Source organism: Aptenodytes forsteri, unplaced genomic scaffold (assembly GCF_000699145.1).
Source record: "Aptenodytes forsteri isolate BGI_AS27 unplaced genomic scaffold, ASM69914v1 Scaffold61, whole genome shotgun sequence".
Taxonomy (NCBI): Eukaryota; Metazoa; Chordata; class Aves; order Sphenisciformes; family Spheniscidae; genus Aptenodytes; species Aptenodytes forsteri.
Window position 1 is genome coordinate 201300 of NW_008794443.1, and position 19430 is coordinate 220729.

The 19430-nt window shown below is 42.9% G+C and overlaps 1 protein-coding gene across 6 annotated transcripts in view; it reads left to right on the forward strand.

Annotated features, from left to right (window-relative positions):
* Window positions 1-19430, forward strand: part of EIF4G3 (eukaryotic translation initiation factor 4 gamma 3) — a 108247-nt gene that overhangs the window by 38717 nt on the left and 50100 nt on the right. For 5 of the 6 annotated variants that reach the window (XM_019474752.1, XM_019474751.1, XM_019474747.1 and 2 more), the window contains 5 exons: window positions 1835-2014; window positions 2575-2689; window positions 6712-6812; window positions 9424-9546; window positions 15435-15543. In XM_019474752.1, coding sequence (XP_019330297.1) covers window positions 1835-2014; window positions 2575-2689; window positions 6712-6812; window positions 9424-9546; window positions 15435-15543 — 628 coding nt within the window. The remainder of the gene's footprint in view (window positions 1-1834; window positions 2015-2574; window positions 2690-6711; window positions 6813-9423; window positions 9547-15434; window positions 15544-19430) is intronic. The other variant, XM_019474750.1, reaches the window with a different exon arrangement.

Here is a 19430-nt window from a genome sequence, read left to right on the forward strand (position 1 = left end):
TACCAGACTTTTCTCCCCAAACAGTTGCATTCTCCTAATTCAGGTCACACTGTACAGTGTGCCGGTGACAATTCTTCATCCAGATTCACAGGGTTGGACGTAAAAGCATTGCGCTCATCTTAATGGTTTCTGGATTTCTGAGATGGGGAGTCATCCGTGGCTTTCCTGGGGAAATCATTTGGTATGGGAACAGCTTAGGTTTTATAAAGTCTTCATCGGAATGACCATTTTAAGTTCATCATCATGTCAAGTGTAGAGGCATCACAGCTTCCTTCCGCCCTACTCCATTCTCCCAATGCCCAGGCAGATAAGCTCAGCTCATTCTTTCATTCCTTAGTAGTTACCACTCTCTTTTCTTCTCGCCATTTATGATGTAGTTACTCACAGACTATTTGCATCGATGCACTTCGTCAGTCAGCAGTCTTTGATGTGATGTATGATGACCTAATTATTATTATTTTTTTGCTTAACAATTAAATACGTGGCATTTCTTATCCTTCCAGTCTTGGTGCAGAAGTGGAGACCAAATCCATGATTTGAGCAAGGGTTTCTGCTTTATCTACTATCTCTGTATCACTGAAAGAGACCAGAAAGGAAAAATGTTTAATGTTTTAGGAACAGAGTAAACATAAAGGCTTTCTGTAGTATCATATTTCCTGCAGTTAATCATGGTTTGATTTTTTTCTTTTTTTTCTTTTCTTTTTTCTTTTTTTTTTTTTTTTTTAAACTTTTATACTTCCATATAAAACTTTTCTAGATGAGTTTCTGACCCCTGCCTTAGGATTCTGGTAGAAGAGTCCCTGGTACCAGTTCAGTGTCTTTTTCTTGCTGTTTCTGTAAGAGATTAGTCAAAGCAGGATAGAAAGATGAATGGAATTGTGTGCAATTAGGGTGCATGTTATATCCTATTCCTTCCTATTGATCTGTAAGCTGTTCCATTGGCTTTCTTTCTGTTTCCTGCTGCTTTCTTGCTTCGTTATTGAAGGGAGGATTCAGACCTATACAGGTAATTTTAACTCCTGGTTCTGCATGGCATAAGTGTCTCTATCACTTGTATCATTACTCCGTTAGTGAATGCGTTAATGTCTGATGCATATCTTACCGACTGAGTTTCAAGATTGCAAAGACTCCCGAGCAAGGTCTTCCAGTGCCATGAATGCTCCATACCGTGGATGCTGATGCCTTTCCCAGTGCGTAAGGGTTGAGAACGGAGCGTGCACCAGTGGGTTGCTTGGTTTCCTGGACCTGGTCCATCTGCGTGGGGCATCACTTCATGCAAACGTGGTAGAAGAGTTTGGTGCCACCCTGGAAGAGGTTGCCACCTTTCTGAAAACGGAGGGCAAGACAAGTCACCTGGCTCAGTTTGTATAAAGGATAGGCATGAGGTGCCTCTGGCCTTTGTAAAAATCTGGCTTTTTAGCTGTTCTGGAGGTATATTGGAACAGTTGCCTTGATCTTTTATTTCCCTGGCATATTTATAAAGGTGGCTTTTTTGGCAGTCAACCCACCTTATAAAAAATATATTTGACAAAAATAATTTTTCTAACATTCGCTCTGAAAGTTGAGCTGTATAATTCAGTAGATTCAAACTCCAATAATTATTAGTTTGTAGTTTCTTACCTTTTTCTACCTCATGAAATAGAAGGCTATAGCATGACCTTGCTATTTACAGATAAACAGAAATTGTCCTGCAGTTTTCTGAATGCGTGGCAACCCTTCGGAAGTAGTATTATAATTATAATACTGTAATGATATTTCAAACTTTTTCCCAGAAAGTCTGACCGGTTCTTTCTTTTCTCTCCTCTCTCCTTCCTCTCTCCCTTCCCTGCCCCAGTTTTTTCAGAGGCCTCAGATACAGCCTCCAAGAGCTACCATCCAGAACAGCAGCCCTTCCATCCGTCCTGGTGCGCAAACGCCGACTGCGGTGTATCAAACCAACCAACACATCATGATGGTTAATCATCTGCCAATGCCCTACCCGATGCCTCAGGGCCCCCAGTACTGTATACCACAGGTAAAAATACGTTGTCCAGCCACCTAAGGAACTGCAAAGCAACGTTTGCGCCATCTGGATTTTCTGAAGACCTGCTGCAGAGTTGGGAGGGAGGGGAAATTAAGCTGGTAGTTGCTTATTTAGCCTCTGTCCTTTTTCTGTATGAAGTATTTGTTCTTCTGTGCATGGAGGCAGTAAGAATAAATTACCTTTCTAGTTTTTGAGGTCCCCCTCAAAACAGTGTGAGACTAAGCTCTTGGAAAACGTTTAGTGCTATAAATGTGTCTTAAGTTGACTTAATAGCTCTACAATTACTCTAAAACATTGGGCCTCATAAAAACACAATATTGCTGAACTCAGGGGAGTGACCGTTTTCTACGTCAGCTCTCGTGTCCTCCCTGTCTTGTCTTTAGATGACATAGCTTACCTCTCTTACTTTTTTTTTCGACAGTAACATTTCTGAATCGGTTTGATAATCAGATCCCTATTGATGGGGGGGGGCCTCGATTACAGGTTCTGTATGCAACAGCATGAAGTTGCCCAACTCCTTGTAAACGGATGGTTATTTTTCTCCCTCCTAGTATCGTCACAGCGGCCCTCCATATGTCGGGCCCCCGCAGCAGTATCCTGTTCAGCCGCCAGGACCAGGACCCTTTTATCCAGGACCAGGTCCTGGGGAATTCCCCAATGCCTACGGTAAGTTCTGCTTGGAGATTTCTTAAAAAGTATTTTCTGGGTGTGTCTTTCTGTTGTCAAGCTGAAGACTTATAATAGCGAAATGGATTAGCATTTGTTTGAACTTCAAATAGCTGCTCAATTTGGTTGTGTCACAGCCCTTATTATTCACTCCTGAAAAATTCACAATAACAGAGTATTGTTTGTATGAGTGCTTAAGGAAAGGCTGCAACTCACAGAGCTACCCATAATCACATGTGAACAAGAATAGTGGCTATTTGTTATTCCCTGCTCGATCATTATTATTTATTAAGGTATTGTGAATACATCTGGCAGCCCTGGTTTCCATTGAGCTATGCCCCGAATATGTTCACAGCAATACAGCAGTTAACATTTCTTATCCCTGTGTTCTTTGTTCGGCGTTTAGTGAGGGAAAAGAACAAGTCCTGTGGTTTGATTCACCGGTCTTATGCTGCAAAGATCAAGGTAGCCCAGTCGAAGAGTTTGTAACCCATGCACAGGCTGAAATTTGCCCTTTTAATGGGCAACTCCTGGTCTTGCCTTTTCTCAAGCAAAAGGGTTGGGAGATTGCCCAACATCGTTGTGTGTGCTGTGGTTGTTTGGAACGCTATATTCAGTATATTTGATTGACTCCTCCAGGTATTGAGCTTCAAAGCTGCACCTAAAAATTCAGAGGCTGCATGTCCAGTGCTGGGCATCCCTCCTGTCTGCATCTCACCGGTCCTTCACTCCTCCAGGACCTCACAACTGCCTCTCATTTGGGTCCCAGTTTGCAGACCCCATGTTCTTCAGTGTCCCATGACGCCTCTTCTCTTGGCAATCATCTTTTACATATAAGTAATTAAGTCCTTTCTTAATAACTTGCAGTGTGTTGCCATGTGCAATATATATCATACTTACATCACAGTCCCCTATAAGGTTTTCTGTGGGATCTGTGTTTTCATATTTAAAACAAATCAGCTCCTGCAAGCTGTATTTGAATGAGACGCAGAATTAGGTATCTTGCAGTCACGTACATCACTTTTTTTATTTACCTTCCCTTGCTCATTTATGGGAACACTTGAAAAATCCGCCAGGATGATTCTAGTCATCACCCTGTTGTACGGGGTATTTTTAAACGGTTTTCACCTCTCGATATCAAATTGGAGGTATGTTGTTCAGTCTGATTGCTACCTGCCCACACGCATTCTGTAATCTGTTGGGGGCAGAGATACTATCAACTTTCCATGCGGCTTTAGCTGTTGGTATTTCAGAGCGTTAGAAGTGAATGATTACCTTCCAGGCTGAACCGCTGTTGATGACGACAATGACAACCCTGTACCGCTGGCAGAATTGCATGTTTGCTCTTCACAAATACAGATTCCTTTTAAAGGGGAGAAAAGCCCCAGTTGCTTCCCTACTTATCATTTTAAAAGGTCTGGATTTTTTTTTTTTTTCCTTCTTTCTTTTTTTTTTTTTTTTTTACTTTTTATTTATTTGGTGTATATAGAGCTAATGGGACTACTTTGAAAGGTTGCCACGAAGCCTTCAAACCTGGTTATACAATTTCTGAATAAAAGGAGAGAGAGCAATTATAAGGCAGCTAGTTCCTGTTTGCTTATCCTAGGAAAAAAAAAAGAGAAGAAATACTGCAATGGCTCTTTAAATCTGATCCGCTAAATGAGGAAGTTACCCAGTATTCCTCATTTTTTTTGTGCCGTTACAGGTCTGCTTTCTTTCTTTCTGCTCGCTTAGTGCCGTTTGTCTGTCTTCACTTCTGTAATTTGGAAAAGGTTCCCATCCGGTTCCTTTCCACTCCTGAAAGCGCCTGGTTTCTTGCACAGAGGCTTGTAATCTTTCAGTCCCAGCTTGTTTTTAGGTTGCTGCGTCTGCGGAGCGTCAGTGGGCGAAGCTGGAGCCCTCTGTCATGCAGAGCGTTTTCCGGGCAGAGAAGGTTTAGCCGAGGAAGAGGATGATTGCAGGTTTGCCTGTGCTCGTCCACCTTTCCCTCCTGTTGCTTCCTTGCTATTTATATAGGGACTGGAAATGTTCAGTCTCTCACCAGGCGCTGCTCATGGCGTTGGGTAAATTTGCAGCAGAGGCATGGGTAATGCTGCTGGCAGTGGCCTTTCCCATAAACCTCAGGACTTTGTAGCCAGTGTGGCTGCTAGACATGAAAATCGTCACGGTTTGGCAGGCTGTAAAGAAGGTGATAAGGGAAAATACTGCAGAAGAAAAAACTTGTGAAGATGGACAGTGCATTTTTTTTTTGACTGCCTCAGTTTTGCAATTTACCGTTCTCTTTTATATCAGTGAGTTTCCGTGCTACGTTAGGAAAGACCTTGAAATGATGAATGGAAAGGAGGGAGAATAGAACTTGGGTGCCGAACTGGAAAGGATCAGAAGGCAGGGTGCAGAGCAAAGAGCATCGCACTGAAAAATGCTCTTGGCTTGTTGCCACAGAAGCTATATTTCTTCCCAGAAGTTACTCTTGCTTTTCGGGATTTGCTTTTTTTAAGGTATTTTTCATAAAGGAAAGGTCCTTCCTTGAGTTACGCTGTAGCTCGCTCTCTGGCAGGGGTCACCTTACAGGCTATCTGATTAGATCTGGTTTCTAGGGAACTAGAAATCAAGATAATTAACACATTGCAGGGCTCCCAGGCTTGCTCCTGTTCTCTCATGTTCTCCAAACTCATGTTGTACACCTGGCCAGCTCGGCCAAAGCATTAGTCAGAAGAGTTTGAGGCTTCATCACTGTTTTTTAAGGAGAGAGGCAGGAGGGTTCTCGCTTCCCAAGCCATGGGGACACTGAGGAGACTTTTGTGCCCTGAGGCCAGATCTGAAGTCACGCTGCCTACCATGAAGTTCAAAATGAAAAGTTTATTGAGCCATTTAGGCCACCTTAATTGCAGTGTCCAAGAGCCAAGGAATATGGTGGGCTGAGCTTTTAGCAGCTTGATGGCAGTGCCATGCAGTGCTCTCTGCTTCCAGCTACCTGCCCGCTATTTCACCAGAGAAAGTTCTTGATCTGAGTATGCAGACAGGGAGCCTGCGCTGAGCTTTTGCTTTCCAGTTCTTAGTTTGAGGAATGCATCCTTTGAAGTTGCAAATCAGATTGTGCTGGGCTGGCTTCGTTTGCTTTCCTGGATTTCACCGTTTGCTTGAGACAGTAATAACCTCCCGTTTTGGTTACAGACACACAATACAGATTTTCATTCCCATTTAAAGGTTAGTTCAGTTGAAGAATAAATCGGATTCCTCCAGACGCAAGTGCAAGCAGACAGTCTGTCTAGCATCTGTGCTTAGAAGAAAAAAAAAAAAGCAGCACCATCTCACAAGTTCACCTGGTATCTGATCGACAGAGAGAAGACAGCTCTACTGTGCCACCTTTATTGGTGTCTGGCACGTCTTCTAAGCACTCAGTCATTTTGAGCCAGTCTTATTCCATAAAGAAAAACATAATGAAACTATATTGGGTGTTATGAATGTAATCAACAATGCGGTGTAATTTTGCAATAATAACCGTGGTCATGCTTTTTTTTTTTGTGTTGCAGCATGAGAAGAACATTGCTTGTAATTAAATTTTCTGGCTATGCTTCAAAATAGGTTGCAGTTGACCTTGCAAATTCTTTGTAATGGTTTGACTGAATTTCTCTACAAAGGCAAAAAAAAAAAAAAACCCAAACAACAAACCCACCTGTTTGTCAGTCAAAGGAGTCCGAGGGTGGGCCACTTTTCTTTTCATGCCTTGGTGATTTCAGCAGCCTCTCAGAAATGGATGCACATGATCGGGGGTGTTTTTTCTGTTCATGGAGGAAAAAAATGAAGACTTAATTGCTTGTCTTGATGGAGAAGCAGCTTCTGTTTCAGTGGAAGTGGGGAAGAGCAAAACACAGACCAGTGACCGGCTGGATGTTACAAGTTCTGGTTTTTCAAGGGAGGGAGGAGTAGGTGGCCAGTTCTACCTCTTGCACTTGGTTTTGTTTCGTTAACAAATGAACTGAAATTTTCAGGTTTGTTTCTGTCTTCTTGTCCTCTCCCAGGAACACCTTTCTACCCAAGTCAGCCAGTGTATCAGTCAGCACCCATCATAGTGCCTACACAGCAGCAGCAGCCTCCACCAGCTAAAAGAGAGAAAAAAACGGTAAGTGATCATCATTCACTGATAAATCCCTTCTGAGAATTGTCCTGGTTCTAAGGTTGAAGGAGATTAATAATGATCTTAAGCTTAAAACGGAGCTTTATCTTCACAGAGAGGCCAAGTCTTACCTTTCACGCCTACGTGTAATTAAACATTGCACAACGCTGCAATGTTTGTCTTGTCTTCAATTTTCTGTGGGGACTTTCTGCTCTGAGTTTGTGACATCTCAGCCAGTGAAACAGGAAAATATTTTTGCCGGTTTTGTAACGAACATAGATGAAAGCAGAATCGTCTCCCTGAGCCTGGCATCCTCAGCTGCCTGCGCTGCTGCCTAGAGTTTTACCAGAGAGCCAGGTGGGAATGAACAAACTCAGAGGTTAAACCACAACGATCAATTTGGGAGAATGTTGGGAATTGGTTCAAACTGACAAAAAATAAATTGTTTAATATTATGCCTTGGAAGAGGTAGAGAAACAGTAAGTTGTGGACATACTTGCAGGCTTGAAAGAACCTGAACACACGACATTATGAAAGTGGGTAGAGGTTTGGAGACCACATTTCCTCTCTTCCTGATTCACTGGTGAGAATTTGAGAGAGACAGCTTACTGGAATTTAAACCCGTTTGCAGGTGGATGATGGTAGGGAATAGTAAAGGCACACCGGGTGAATGTAACGTTTAAACAGAAGAAGTTAGGGGTGGACTTGAACTTGTGAATGAATCATTTCTAAACAATCGAAAAGGAAATTACTTTACATCGCTATGTGTGTTAGAGTGGTTTGAAAACATTAAAAGAACTGTTTCCTGGGGAAAAAACAATGGGACTTGTACATGACTCAAAATGCAGAATATTTGCGTCTTCTGATTTTTGAAGATGATCTGAGGTGACACTTGATTTGGGAAACTGGAAGAGCTGAACGATGTGTTAGCTGGGCTTGCAAGAAAGGCCTTTTTTGTAGCTGCTGTCAGCAAAGGGTGATGCAACTCTTTTGCCACCTCTTCACCATCCTCTTCAGTCCTGAGGAGTCTCTTTTCAGCATCCAAGAATGACGTGGCCAGATCATTGATGCCATTTGAAATGCAAAGATGTTCAGAAACGCTCAACTGTGGTTAAGACAGTTTCATGCCAACAAAGCTAAGTTCTTTGAAGCAGAAAAGCAGAAGTTTTTTTTAAATGCCTGAGACGCTTTTCTCTGGACGAACTATTTCAATTTGCTAATCTGTGTTGTAACTGAAGAAATGAGAGAAATTAAAGAAAAATTAAACATATGTATGTACACGCACCCGCATGCACCATTAGTTGAGTATTCAAGTAGTACAAGCTTTCAGGCAGGGAAGGCGTGTTTTAATGCCATTGACTACTTGTCAAGAGGAGGAGAGGGTAGGAACTCATGCCAACTCTTATGTCCTCGTGGCTGTGGTTAATTAAATGTTTTAGCAGAAAAACTCCATCAGAAACAAGAGAAAACCCCATCTTGTCAACATCCTAAGTACCGTGTGTATATTCATTTGTCTTCATAACCCAAAGAGTCGAGAAGACATCACACGATACTGAAGTTGATAAATCACAAAACCCTTCTGCAGCCAATGACTTTATATGTTGCTGATTGAAAAAAGTACGGTGGTTTCCCGTGACGCCCCTGCCCTCGGAAGGATTATGTCTCTGGGTTTGCTTGCGGTTGTGCGTTGTGCTCAGTGCAACGGGGACTTCTGTGTGCAATTTATGGAGGGAGTTCAACCAAGAGTTTTTGGGAAGGTGGACAGAAACGATAGCACTGTCTTCAGGTTTATGGAAATCTTCAATTCTTATATTGAAGATTTAAATACTCTGTTCCAAAGTAACCCAGACAGCTTGACTGTTCCCCATATTCAGTGAGATAGGTTGGCTCAAGTGTCAGTTGAGGTTTCAAATGAGCGTGTTCTCGAGTGGTTTATTTTGGAAGATATTTTTCCTTCCCGTTTTGGGGCCATGAAGAGACTCAAAAGACATACTTGTTTCCTAAACGCTGATGAGTTTCATAGGACTTTAGTTTGTTCTTCTTGTGGTTTCCTTTTCCTCCGCTCAGTCTTTTTTGTTTGATTGGCTCTGTTTTGTTGGTATGACTTTTCTGAACATGGAAGGGAAAAACAAAAAGAGCTGATTTGCTTTCCCCCTTTACTAGCAGCTGGGTTGGCAAGGTCACTCAAGGTCATATCAGGGTAAAACATGCCCTTTTTTTTATTCTTGCACTTTCCACTGACAGGCAAGCGTAGCTCTGTAGCTAAAATGTCTGCTAAATTTTCTAAGTTGCAGTAAACTTTTATTTTCCAGAAGTAGAGACCATATTCTGAATTACAGGGTCATGCACTGGGGTGCACGTATTTAGACTTAACTGGTGTGGCTGATGAGCGTTTTGATTAAATTAGGTTTCGAGATTAAAGGATGACATACCATGCATTTCAAGTTATCGAAACAAACCACATTCCAGCGTTCCTGCAGAGCATCAGCTCAACCCAGAGCATCTCCTACCGAGCGTAGTGGAATTATGTCCTGTCCATACTCTCCTCTCCATAAACCCCAAGGACAGCGTGTAACGGGAAGACTTGTTTGAATTATTTCTTTGTTCAATACCATAGATCCGAATCCGGGATCCAAACCAGGGAGGCAAAGATATAACAGAAGAAATAATGTCTGGAGGGGGCAGCAGGAACCCAACGCCTCCCATCGTGAGACCCACCTCCACACCTACTCCACCTCAGGTAATAAAGTGGCCGCGTAGCCTTCTCCCAGTGATGTCTGCTTCGCTTTGCTGTTTGTTAGAGCCAATTCCTGTATATTCCATCCATACCACCAATGGCCCCAGACACCTGGATGGTCCTAAATTGTCCATGTTCTTCAAGGATTCCCCCCCCCCCAAATTTGGTCATTTTTACCAGCCTGTAGCTTGTAAAATGTGGAGCTGCAGCGCTGCTACAAGTTTCCCATCCCTGTTTTTGTATCAGCGGTAGTTTTTAGAGCTGGTAAAGACTTCTAGTGTTAAAGGAGGAGCTAATATATTTGTGAGAAATGTGATGTTTCCATTAGTGTCTTGTGCACCTGAGGAAAGTCTGTATCATGCATGTGATCGATGATGTATCTTCAATTGCATCATTGTCCATACTAACGTCTTTCTGCTTTAGTAGTGTTCTTTTAGAGTAACCAGAATGACTGTAGCTCAGGAATTTTATCACAGAGCTTCCAGATTTGGTCTCTGTGTGTTCAACCTTAAAAATGCATTTTTCTGACATAGGAAAAAGCATAAATATCCCAAACTGACATTTTCCATAGCTCATAAATATCTTCAAAAATCCTTGTCGCACATCTTTGAGTTTCTGAGCCCTTCTAAGCCTCTGTACCCTGCTTCACCTGAGAAGTCCACATGTAATGTCTGGAAATTAAACTGATTGGACATCCAGGTCTGTTCTAGTCCTTTTTGACCCAGAGCCAAAAGAGCACTCTCCGACTTGCAGACCAGCAGTCCTGACGTGAATGTAAGTCCGCCGTGACCTGAAGTGCTGGGGCTGGAAGTGGCTGCGTTATCTAATTAGAAAACGATTTCTCTCCTCGGACCAGCTCTTCCCCACCTGCAGCAGGAAGCGGCGATGCCTCCTTGATCTCCCCACAGCATCGGAGATGGAGAGGAGGCGCGTGGCAGCCGCTGCCCTCTTCCCAGCTGCTGGCTTGGTGTAGCTGCTCTTTGCTTCATACATCATCTTAGTTCTCCCTCTCTTTTGGGAGAGATGGTGCTAAGCCACAGGCTGCTAAACTCAAATGTTTTTGAACAGTGGGAGAAGAAACTCTGTGGTTTGGCACAAGCCTTGGAAGTTGGCTGTGTTTTATTGGAGGTCGTTGTCCACTTCTCAGGGCCCTGATAAGATGATGATAAATATCAGTCAAATGTTTTTGAACAGTGGGAGAAGAAACTATGGCTTGGCACAAGCCTTGGAAGTTGGCTGTGTTTTATTGGAGGTCGTTGCCCACTTCTCAGGGCCCTGATAAGATGATGATAAATATCAGGAAGGTTCTGCAAGTGATGGGTGGGCTTTAGATCGGAGCCTGGCTGAGGCTGGGGTGCAATTTCTTCTAAGTTCTTTCCTGTTTAATGTCAGAGACCGGTTTTTGCTAGCTTTTAGGTGAAACAGCCTTTCCTGAGGTGAAACCTTTCTTTCCCCTCTGCATCTGGATAGTTTTTCTGCTGACTGTCCTGTGCTGAGGCAAAAGCACAAGCTTGCCTTGAGACACGCGTTGCGCTGGAGTGGGAGCTTGAGGTTACAGCTGAGCCTTTAAAAGTGTAGCTGGGATCACTGAGATGAAATAAGAGCCTGGCCTGCAGGTCTCCCCTCCGTTGAGACCAATGGGATAGCTACGGCTTTTGGCCGTGCCCCTGATTCAGTCGAATCCTCTTGTCACATAAAGGCACATCACCATTTGCTTTGGTCACCTGCTTTCTCCTCCTGGTCTCCATCGTGGGCAAGCAGCAGCAAGGCACCATGCTCGAGCAGCTCCCAGCTAGCCGTGTTTTTGCAACAAGGTCTGCAGTGCTTGACTGGAAAAAGCTGTTTTTCTGTCAGAGGGTGGTCTGATGATTAGCGACTGCAGCTGGAAGGGGAGAAGAGCCGAGAGCTGGTTACGTGTAGAATCAATTAAACTTCTTTCCGAGCGTTTTCCATGAGAGAAGATACTAGTGATGTAAAACGTTGGAGTGTTGGTGAGATCTTCTTCCCATTACTTCATGCTAAATGACTTTCCCCATTAGAAGTGGGGAAGAGTTGAAAACAGCCAGGGTTTCAGATTGTGTTTATGCATGGTGCAGCTAATCCAGGCACTTACCAGATCATTTTTGCATTCTGCAATCTATTTTAAGATACTACAATTAAGTCAAACAGGACGAAATAAATGTTTTTCAAGAGGAGGTTAATAAGCATGAATTTTTATCAGCTGTAATTTATATGCAGAGCACAGCAGCGATGTCCAATCATCTACTCTAAGGTATGCAAATACTTCATTGTTTAATATCCAGGCTTCATTTTGATTAGGTACTTGGAACCACTTTTGTTAGTCATAGAAGAGCTCTGAAGTAGAGCTCACCAGAAAAAGTTCATTAGTGTAACATAACTGAAAATTTAAGCCCACTTAAGCCAGGAGATTCAAAGTTATTTTCCCAACAGCATCTCTAATTCATTTCTTTGGAGCAAGTGTAATATCTTGGATGAAATTAGATGATGCCTTAATAACTGTGCTCAGTGGCTGAATTCCAGTAGTGGTGGATGTTACAATTTTGAACAGTCTAAAATCAGTGAACTTTAAATACGCAGCCATAACTTTGCTTGAAACGTGTTAGGGCTTTTTTGTATTCCCTTTCCCCGGCTGATAAAAGCTGTGAACGATCAACGTGAGCTTCATGTGAAAATACCCACCTGTTGAAATGCTCACAATTTAGGGCAGCTCCTGGAAGAGGGGCAAGGGGAGCATCGTTGCTGTTGCCTTGTTCCACCACCCCTTTGAATCAACCCCTGCACATCGGGGGGGGTGGGGGTTGATGAGATTTCATCTGGTTGAACACTCAAAATGCAAACGTGCAATCTCCGGGCTTGACGAAGCATCATCTAATCAAAGTGACTCCCAGTCCAATGATATTTTAGAAGTATGCTAAATTCTAGTAACGCTTCTTTTATATTGACGACCGGTATCTGATTCTGTAATCTCATTATTTAAATGACACGAGCACAGAGGGCTCAAGAAGTGCATGGAAGCCACTGCTGTAGACCAGTCCCTGTCCCAAATTCTACATTTGAAAAAGAAGCCATTTTATAATAATAATAGGTTCCAAAATTTTCTTTTTGTTTTTTTTTCCCCTTTAGATATGGATTATTTTTTTAACTGACTCAAAGAAAACCCAAAACTTTGATAACACAAGCCCGAAGCACCCTCTTCTCTCAGTAGATTAAGTGCTTAACCTCAAAAAAAACCCTGGAATTGTCCAAAAGATGAGCGTTGCTGCCAAGACTCGAGCCGCGTGGTTTTAGCCATTTCCAGGCTTTTTGCATCTCCTGCTTTGCAGTCAGCATCGCTGACCAAAAAGTGCTTTAGGTGGAGTCTTCCCAGCACCTCTGCAGTGGTTGCTGAATTGCTGGAATGCTTTAAAGTTCCTGCAAGAGAAGCTGGCAGTAAGTGGAGATGTTATTTATGTGTTTTTAGCAGGACACTATTTTTCACACTGTATTTTTTGCTGGGAAGATAAATAAAACCTAGGACCACGTTTCAAATCTGGCTACGGTATTTACTCAGCACTGACTTACATAGGAGATGACCTTTTAAAGAGTAAGAAATGCTCTTACTTTCCTGGCAAACCTCTTCCAAGTATCAATGAGTTTGTCACACTTGGTGTTTGCTCGGTCTGTGGGCCATGGTAGGATAGAATAACACAGAGCAACCCTTTTAGCATCATAAATCGTGAGAGCGATTTTGAGTGGGTTTTTTTTCCTAGAGAGTCTCTAAATGCTCCATTTTGAAGCTGCGAGCCTGTAAGGGTCAGTACTTAAGTACCATTTATATTGCTTTGCAATATCGTTCCTACAAAATAAATGAGTGTTTTCCAAATTTCTTAACAAAACATGTTTCCTGACCCAAGGAGTTTCTAAGCTTACAGGTTTCTTGTCCTCTAGTCTCGTTTGGTTCCTGTGATTCTTATCACATTCTCCTTTTTCCCCCCACTGCTTTCGTCCATAAATTTTCATAAAATGAAACTAATGATCCGCTGAGGGTGAGGGGAAAGCGTTCTTGAAACCTGCTCGTTTGTAAAACTGTGTTTTCTTTGGATTCCTTCAGCTTTGGCTGGAGGTAGGGATGCAATTTTTCATCCATAGTCCAGCCGATCTCATCAGGCTCCTTCCTGGAAGAGGAGCAATCCCAAATAAAATTTCAACCCTTCACCCCGCTTACTTAGATTTTTATTTTTATTTTTCCAGATGTCCTTTTTCACAGTCCTCCTTTACCTTTCTGTTGCGTGAAATGGTGAAAAATAGGGTATTGAAGATAATTCACGCTTTATTCTGCACTGTTCAGATGCAATAGCTGAAGGAGCTGGAAATGGGAGAAAAAGAGAGTCCCAGGAAGCAGATGTCCTTTCACAGTCCTCCTTTACCTTTCTGTTGCGTGAAATGGTGAAAAATAGGGTATTGAAGATAATTCACGCTTTATTCTGCACTGTTCAGATGCAATAGCTGAAGGAGCTGGAAATGGGAGAAAAAGAGAGTCCCAGGAAGAGGAGCAGATTGCCAGAGAGTTTCTTTTTTTAGGGAAATAAGTTTTGCATGGATTTCTGATAGCCTGTCCAAAAGAAGGTATTAGACACCCATGTCTTGGGCACTCTGCTTTGTTTTGATTGTTTAAAAATCCCTTTTCCTGTAGATGTTCTGAGAAGTCAGCGTGGGTGTAGTGCTAGATAAAACCAGCCACCTGCAAAAAGCTGTGTGGCTTTCCACTTCCGAGTATTAAACTGAAATTTAGCCCCACTTTCTTCTTTGCATGGTCCCTGATGCGTGTTTAAGGGGATTCTGCAAATGTGAATAGTTGACTTGCCCCATCTATGTTCACTCTAACGTACACAAGTGCTTTACCTGTAAATTTGAGTGTGCTATGGTTACTCATAGTCTTACACAAGGTCTCCATTAGATTCCGAGGTGAGATACAGGGGGGAGTTTTTTGTCTTTATCGAACCTTCATGAACACGAGTGAAGTCATCGTTTTGTGCCGTTAATGGTGGGAACGTAGTTAAAACGTGTGGTCTCAGCAACAGGCCATGGCTTTTTCAGTCTTGTGACTTTGCTGGTCTTGCAGTTTTGTTTTTATATATAGAAAATCTCAGGCTCACTCCGTGTTGATTGGGAACCAGCTCCTCCTGCTCTCCTTTAGATTGATGCACAATTGGTTTTATTCTCATATTACCCAGCAGGTACCATCCGTAAGTGTGTCTGTAGAAGGCATTGGATGTTTTTTTTCATACAACCACACAGGTATAACTACTCTAGATTATTTTCCTACTGCGATAACAAGTTACTATGTGTGTGCATAGAGATACATGCATGCACTGTTCATACATACATGCACACGTTATCTATCTAGAAATAAATATATAGAAAAATACATAAATATATATTAAAATATCTAAGGTGTGTGAAATAACTGATCAGTTGAGAAAGGAGTCGAGTCCAGAAAGCAAACTTAATTTACAGAGAGGCCCAGGAGCCTGGGTGTATATCCGACTTTTTGCAGACTACGCAGAGGAGCATCTCTGCTGCTCTTGGAAGAAGCATTCGGAGAATGCAGTGTGTTAATAACTGTGCTGTGCTGTCTCTTTCTTGCTGTCGTTAACAGTAATCGTCTCTTTTTCCCCTTTTCCTGCTGCCTTTTCCTCCCTCCCTTTCCCATGTACTTTTTGAATTTATTCAATCGGTCTGTGTATCTTTTCTCTTTATTTTCCCTGCCTTTTGTTTTTCTTTTCTATCCCACCCTATTCTGGTCTCCCCACTGGCTTGCTTGTGCTCCATGTTGCTAGTTTTTATGTTCGCATGCTCATTATCACCCTTTTTTGTACTTCAAATCCCAGCAGCTGTCCAGCCAGGTCCCCGAGCACAGCCCTGTGGTTTATGGGACTGTGGAGAACACCCATCTCGCTGCCAGCACCCCTGTCACTGCGACTAGCAACCCGAAGCAAGGTTTGTTGATGGATATTTCCTCCCTGATTATTGTTAGTCATTTTTTTTTTTCTCCTTTCTTGTTTTAGTGTGAATATTTTTGGCATGGAGACAAGCAGTCAGCAGAAATAGGAGGGGAGGGACTTCTTTTCCTCCAGTGGAACATTTTAACAATGTGTTGCTAAGGGAATTAATTGAAATTTGCCAACGTGAAACTGGTTAAAAATAATTGTATCCAAGCTTATACGTCCTAAACGTCGTTTCAGAGCACCTAGCAGCGTGAATCTCCTCTCGCCCATGTGCCATCCTTCAGAAACAAGCGTGTTGTCAGTAAAATGCTTTTAGCCAGAGGTGCTTTATATCATTTGGACAAATAGCCATAGCGATGGCACGTAACCAGAGCATCATATGGCTCCTCCAGAGCTGCTCGTGTGTCCTGTCCTACAGGACACGGGCGATTTTAATTAGAAAAAAAGTTAGGATGCAAAGGATGGAAAGTAATAACAAATTTTGCTGACTTTAGTAACAATGGCACGGATGGAAAAAGTTTCTTAAAGTGATTACATTTCCTTCTCATAGCTAAGAATATACATTTGAAGGGAGATTTTTTTAAAGTGTTTAAAGAACAGGTGTCCCAACGAGGGAAGATGGAGCGTGCCAAGTCTCCTCCCACACTGAAATTTTATAGCCACCTAAAAGCCATTAAAAAGCTGTAGTTAATATTGTGTATGCTGCCATCATGTTAACGGACTTGGTGTTGGAATACAGACTTGACACCGCTGTTTGCTTCCCATTTATTCACCGTATTGCAGCATTTGAGGTTTCTGCCTAGAGCCACGTGTACATGGAAGTCGAGAAGTGCCATCTTTCAGTCGTGAGCGTTGCCTGTAAACTTTGAGCCTGCCGAGATTTTTTTTTTTTTTTCAGAGTATTTGCTAGAGGGAAACTTAAGCCTCAGAGAAGCACAGCTCTAGAAAAGAGGGAAAAAAAGCTGCCTATGGTGCTTCAGATGTCGCAGATCCAAAGAGCAGCACGGTCGCTGCTTGAGAGTAAGGGGAAGTATCCCTGAGGCTAATTTGTATCAGATTCTAAAATTTACTGAAAATGTAGCGCTTTCACAGCCATAGCGTAGACTTCAGGGTTTTCCCTCAGTGAAAACTGTTCCACGGATACATCTCTAGACTGCTGCAGTGTCCAGAAATGGTTGAAAAGGGACCTTTTGGAGATCGTCTGGTCCCGTCTCCCACTTGAAGCGGGACTATGGCTTTGTCTAGATCTTTGTGCAAAACTTAGACCTTTCTGCCACCTGAAGAAGTTGTGGGTAGGTTTAACACACGTCAAACCGACTGTGATTGTAGCTCACGGGCTCGCTGCCGCTTGTTGCTGCTCAGCTCTGGCACAGCCGCTCTTCCCGGTCCGTGTCCGTGTCCCCCCCTCTGCCGACATGCCCAAGTCCCGCTCGCTGCCAGGGACACGCTCTGCGCACGCCGAGGTGGGTGGTGGCACTGGGACTTGAACAACTGACGGCCGCGATGCAGGCACCAAAATGCATCTGCCCTTTCGAGCAAGTTGATGCTGAACCATAAAATCCAGCACTTTACAGCACAGTATTTCAACCCTGTGTGTGAAAACTTGTATTTCCAGGAAAGTGAGTCTTCTCCCTCTTCTCTCTCTCTTTAACTTAATCCCTTCTTAGGCAACTGTAAGTAAACTGGAAGTAAGTGGTCTTTATTTAGTTAGTTACACAGGTCTGACTGTGCTGGTTTAAATATAAATCAGGGCTTGAACTGGGATTTAACACTGATGAGCTTTCCTGTGTTTATCTCTGTTCCATCCCAGAAAGATTCAAACGTTTGTTCCAGTCCAAAAATTGCTAAAGAGCACATTTATGTAAGCATTGCAGAGAAGGAGCGAGCCCTGAAATAACACCATTAGTGTTCGACTGTGGCCTCGGGGTGGGGGAGAGCAGTGGTGGTGTCAGTCACAGGGCAGAGCGAATAAAAGGTGAAGGAAGTTTAGACACCATTAAAATTATTTATTTAAGCCGAGCTAGTGACTTGGGGGGCACATCTTCCCAGAAATACACGCCAAGGTGTCAAAATCATTTTTCACTTTGTGCCTGATGTTGGGTTTTTTTTGTTCCAAAATAAAAATAGTCATAGATAGGGTTGCATGGCTTTCTCAAGCAAGTGTTTATTAAAACCAGTATTATGGCTTCCCTTAAGACCCCTCCACCGTGTTCATCCTGTGGATCGGATTCTCCCTCGTGCCCTTCACCTCGTGCGCTCGTTTGCATCAGTTGAAATTTGGTATAAAGCTATCATTCTAATTTTGTGATATTCAGCGATCGTTTTGCAGTTATAAATAACTGCGCGCAGCGCTTGGCCCATTCGCTGGGTTGGGGATCGGGAACAGAGCACGTGTGCTGTGCCGGCAGACCCGGCCTCTGTTATTTCTCGCTGCGAGTATCTGCAGTCCCTGTTATTTTTGCGTCAAAGTCATTAGCGAGGCTGAATTTGGGATTGCGTTGCATTTAGTATCCTTGTTTTTTCTTTAAAAGACAAGCATGTGGCATTTGCTGCTTTTAAAGCAGCTTCTGGCTTTTCAGGCTTCAAAATTCATCTATGATTTGGAGGAATATAGGAATTGCTACTATAATACCTTGAAAAGTGGCATTATTTAGGGGCAAGCAGTTAGCTGGCGTTCCTATAGGTGCCCCTGGTGCATATGTATCAGCCGGGCTGCAGAAGGCGAGGATATTGCTGGAGAATTTAGGTCAAGCTGATGGCAGAGCATGCAGGAACCTGGCTGCAGGCCAGGCTGGTGCAGAAGTTGTAATGGGGTATAATTGTGCATGAAATCAGAGCTGTCCACGTTTCCTCCGCTTGCACAGGTTCAGTGGGATGTTTGGAGTAGTATCATTATTTTTTTAAACCTCTTTCCAAATCCTGCAATGTATCAGACGTGGAGAATGTATAACACGGTTTGTGGAAAATAGATTGATGTCAGATCCCGAAGCTTGGAAAACTTTCAGCCCTTCTGCTGACACTATGACTCAGTAACGTGTGCTCCAAAAACTGCCTGCGAAGCCAGCATCGGTACCGCCTCGCAAATGTTTGCATCGGGACAAAAGATGGAAAAATGGCAGGAAGCCCAGCGATTATTTTCAGATAAACACCGCGAAGCAGAAACGAATTCCCGTATCCAGTAAAATCTTCCCTGTCCACCGCTCCGGGCAGTCTTTGCCACCGCGACCACCCAGCAACCCAGCTCCCTCGCTGGCTTTAATGTCTTTGCATGGAGGAGATAGCAAGCGTCTGTCCTGCTGAGTTTGTAAAAGTATTTGTAATGAAGAGTTATTTTGCAAGATTTGTATTTATCTGGAGACTTTAAAAAATATCTATTGATGGAGCAAGCTTTCCTCTTGAACAGCCTAGCGCTTCCAGTAAATACTTTCTAAATATAATGTGAGGAATGATCTTGGCATATTTAGGAAAAGGGATCTGATTCAGTTTGGATGAATTGCATTGATTTTCATTTTCCCTTCCCAACTGTATGTTGTTTCACGTGACTCCTTCTGTAATAGTTGGCAGGGACGAATGTTCCTTTGCCAGGACTTTGAGATTTGTTCTCCGCGATGGTCGGTCAACTTAAGATTTATTTCTCATTAGCCAAATCCTTCTCATCGTTCTTCTGAAATCCCCCCTCCTCAAATTACTTTTCTCCTTGAATTGTGCACACAGAGCCTGTATCGGTGGCTAACATATTCCCCAAATAAGGTGTAGTTAGAAGAAAGTGTGTGTAAACCACTGGTTCTAAAATACAGTTGTGTATTTTTGCTGCGTTTTTTATCTCCCGGAATGTTTTTCTAGATACTTCAAATGCTTTTTTTTTTTTTTTTTTTTTTT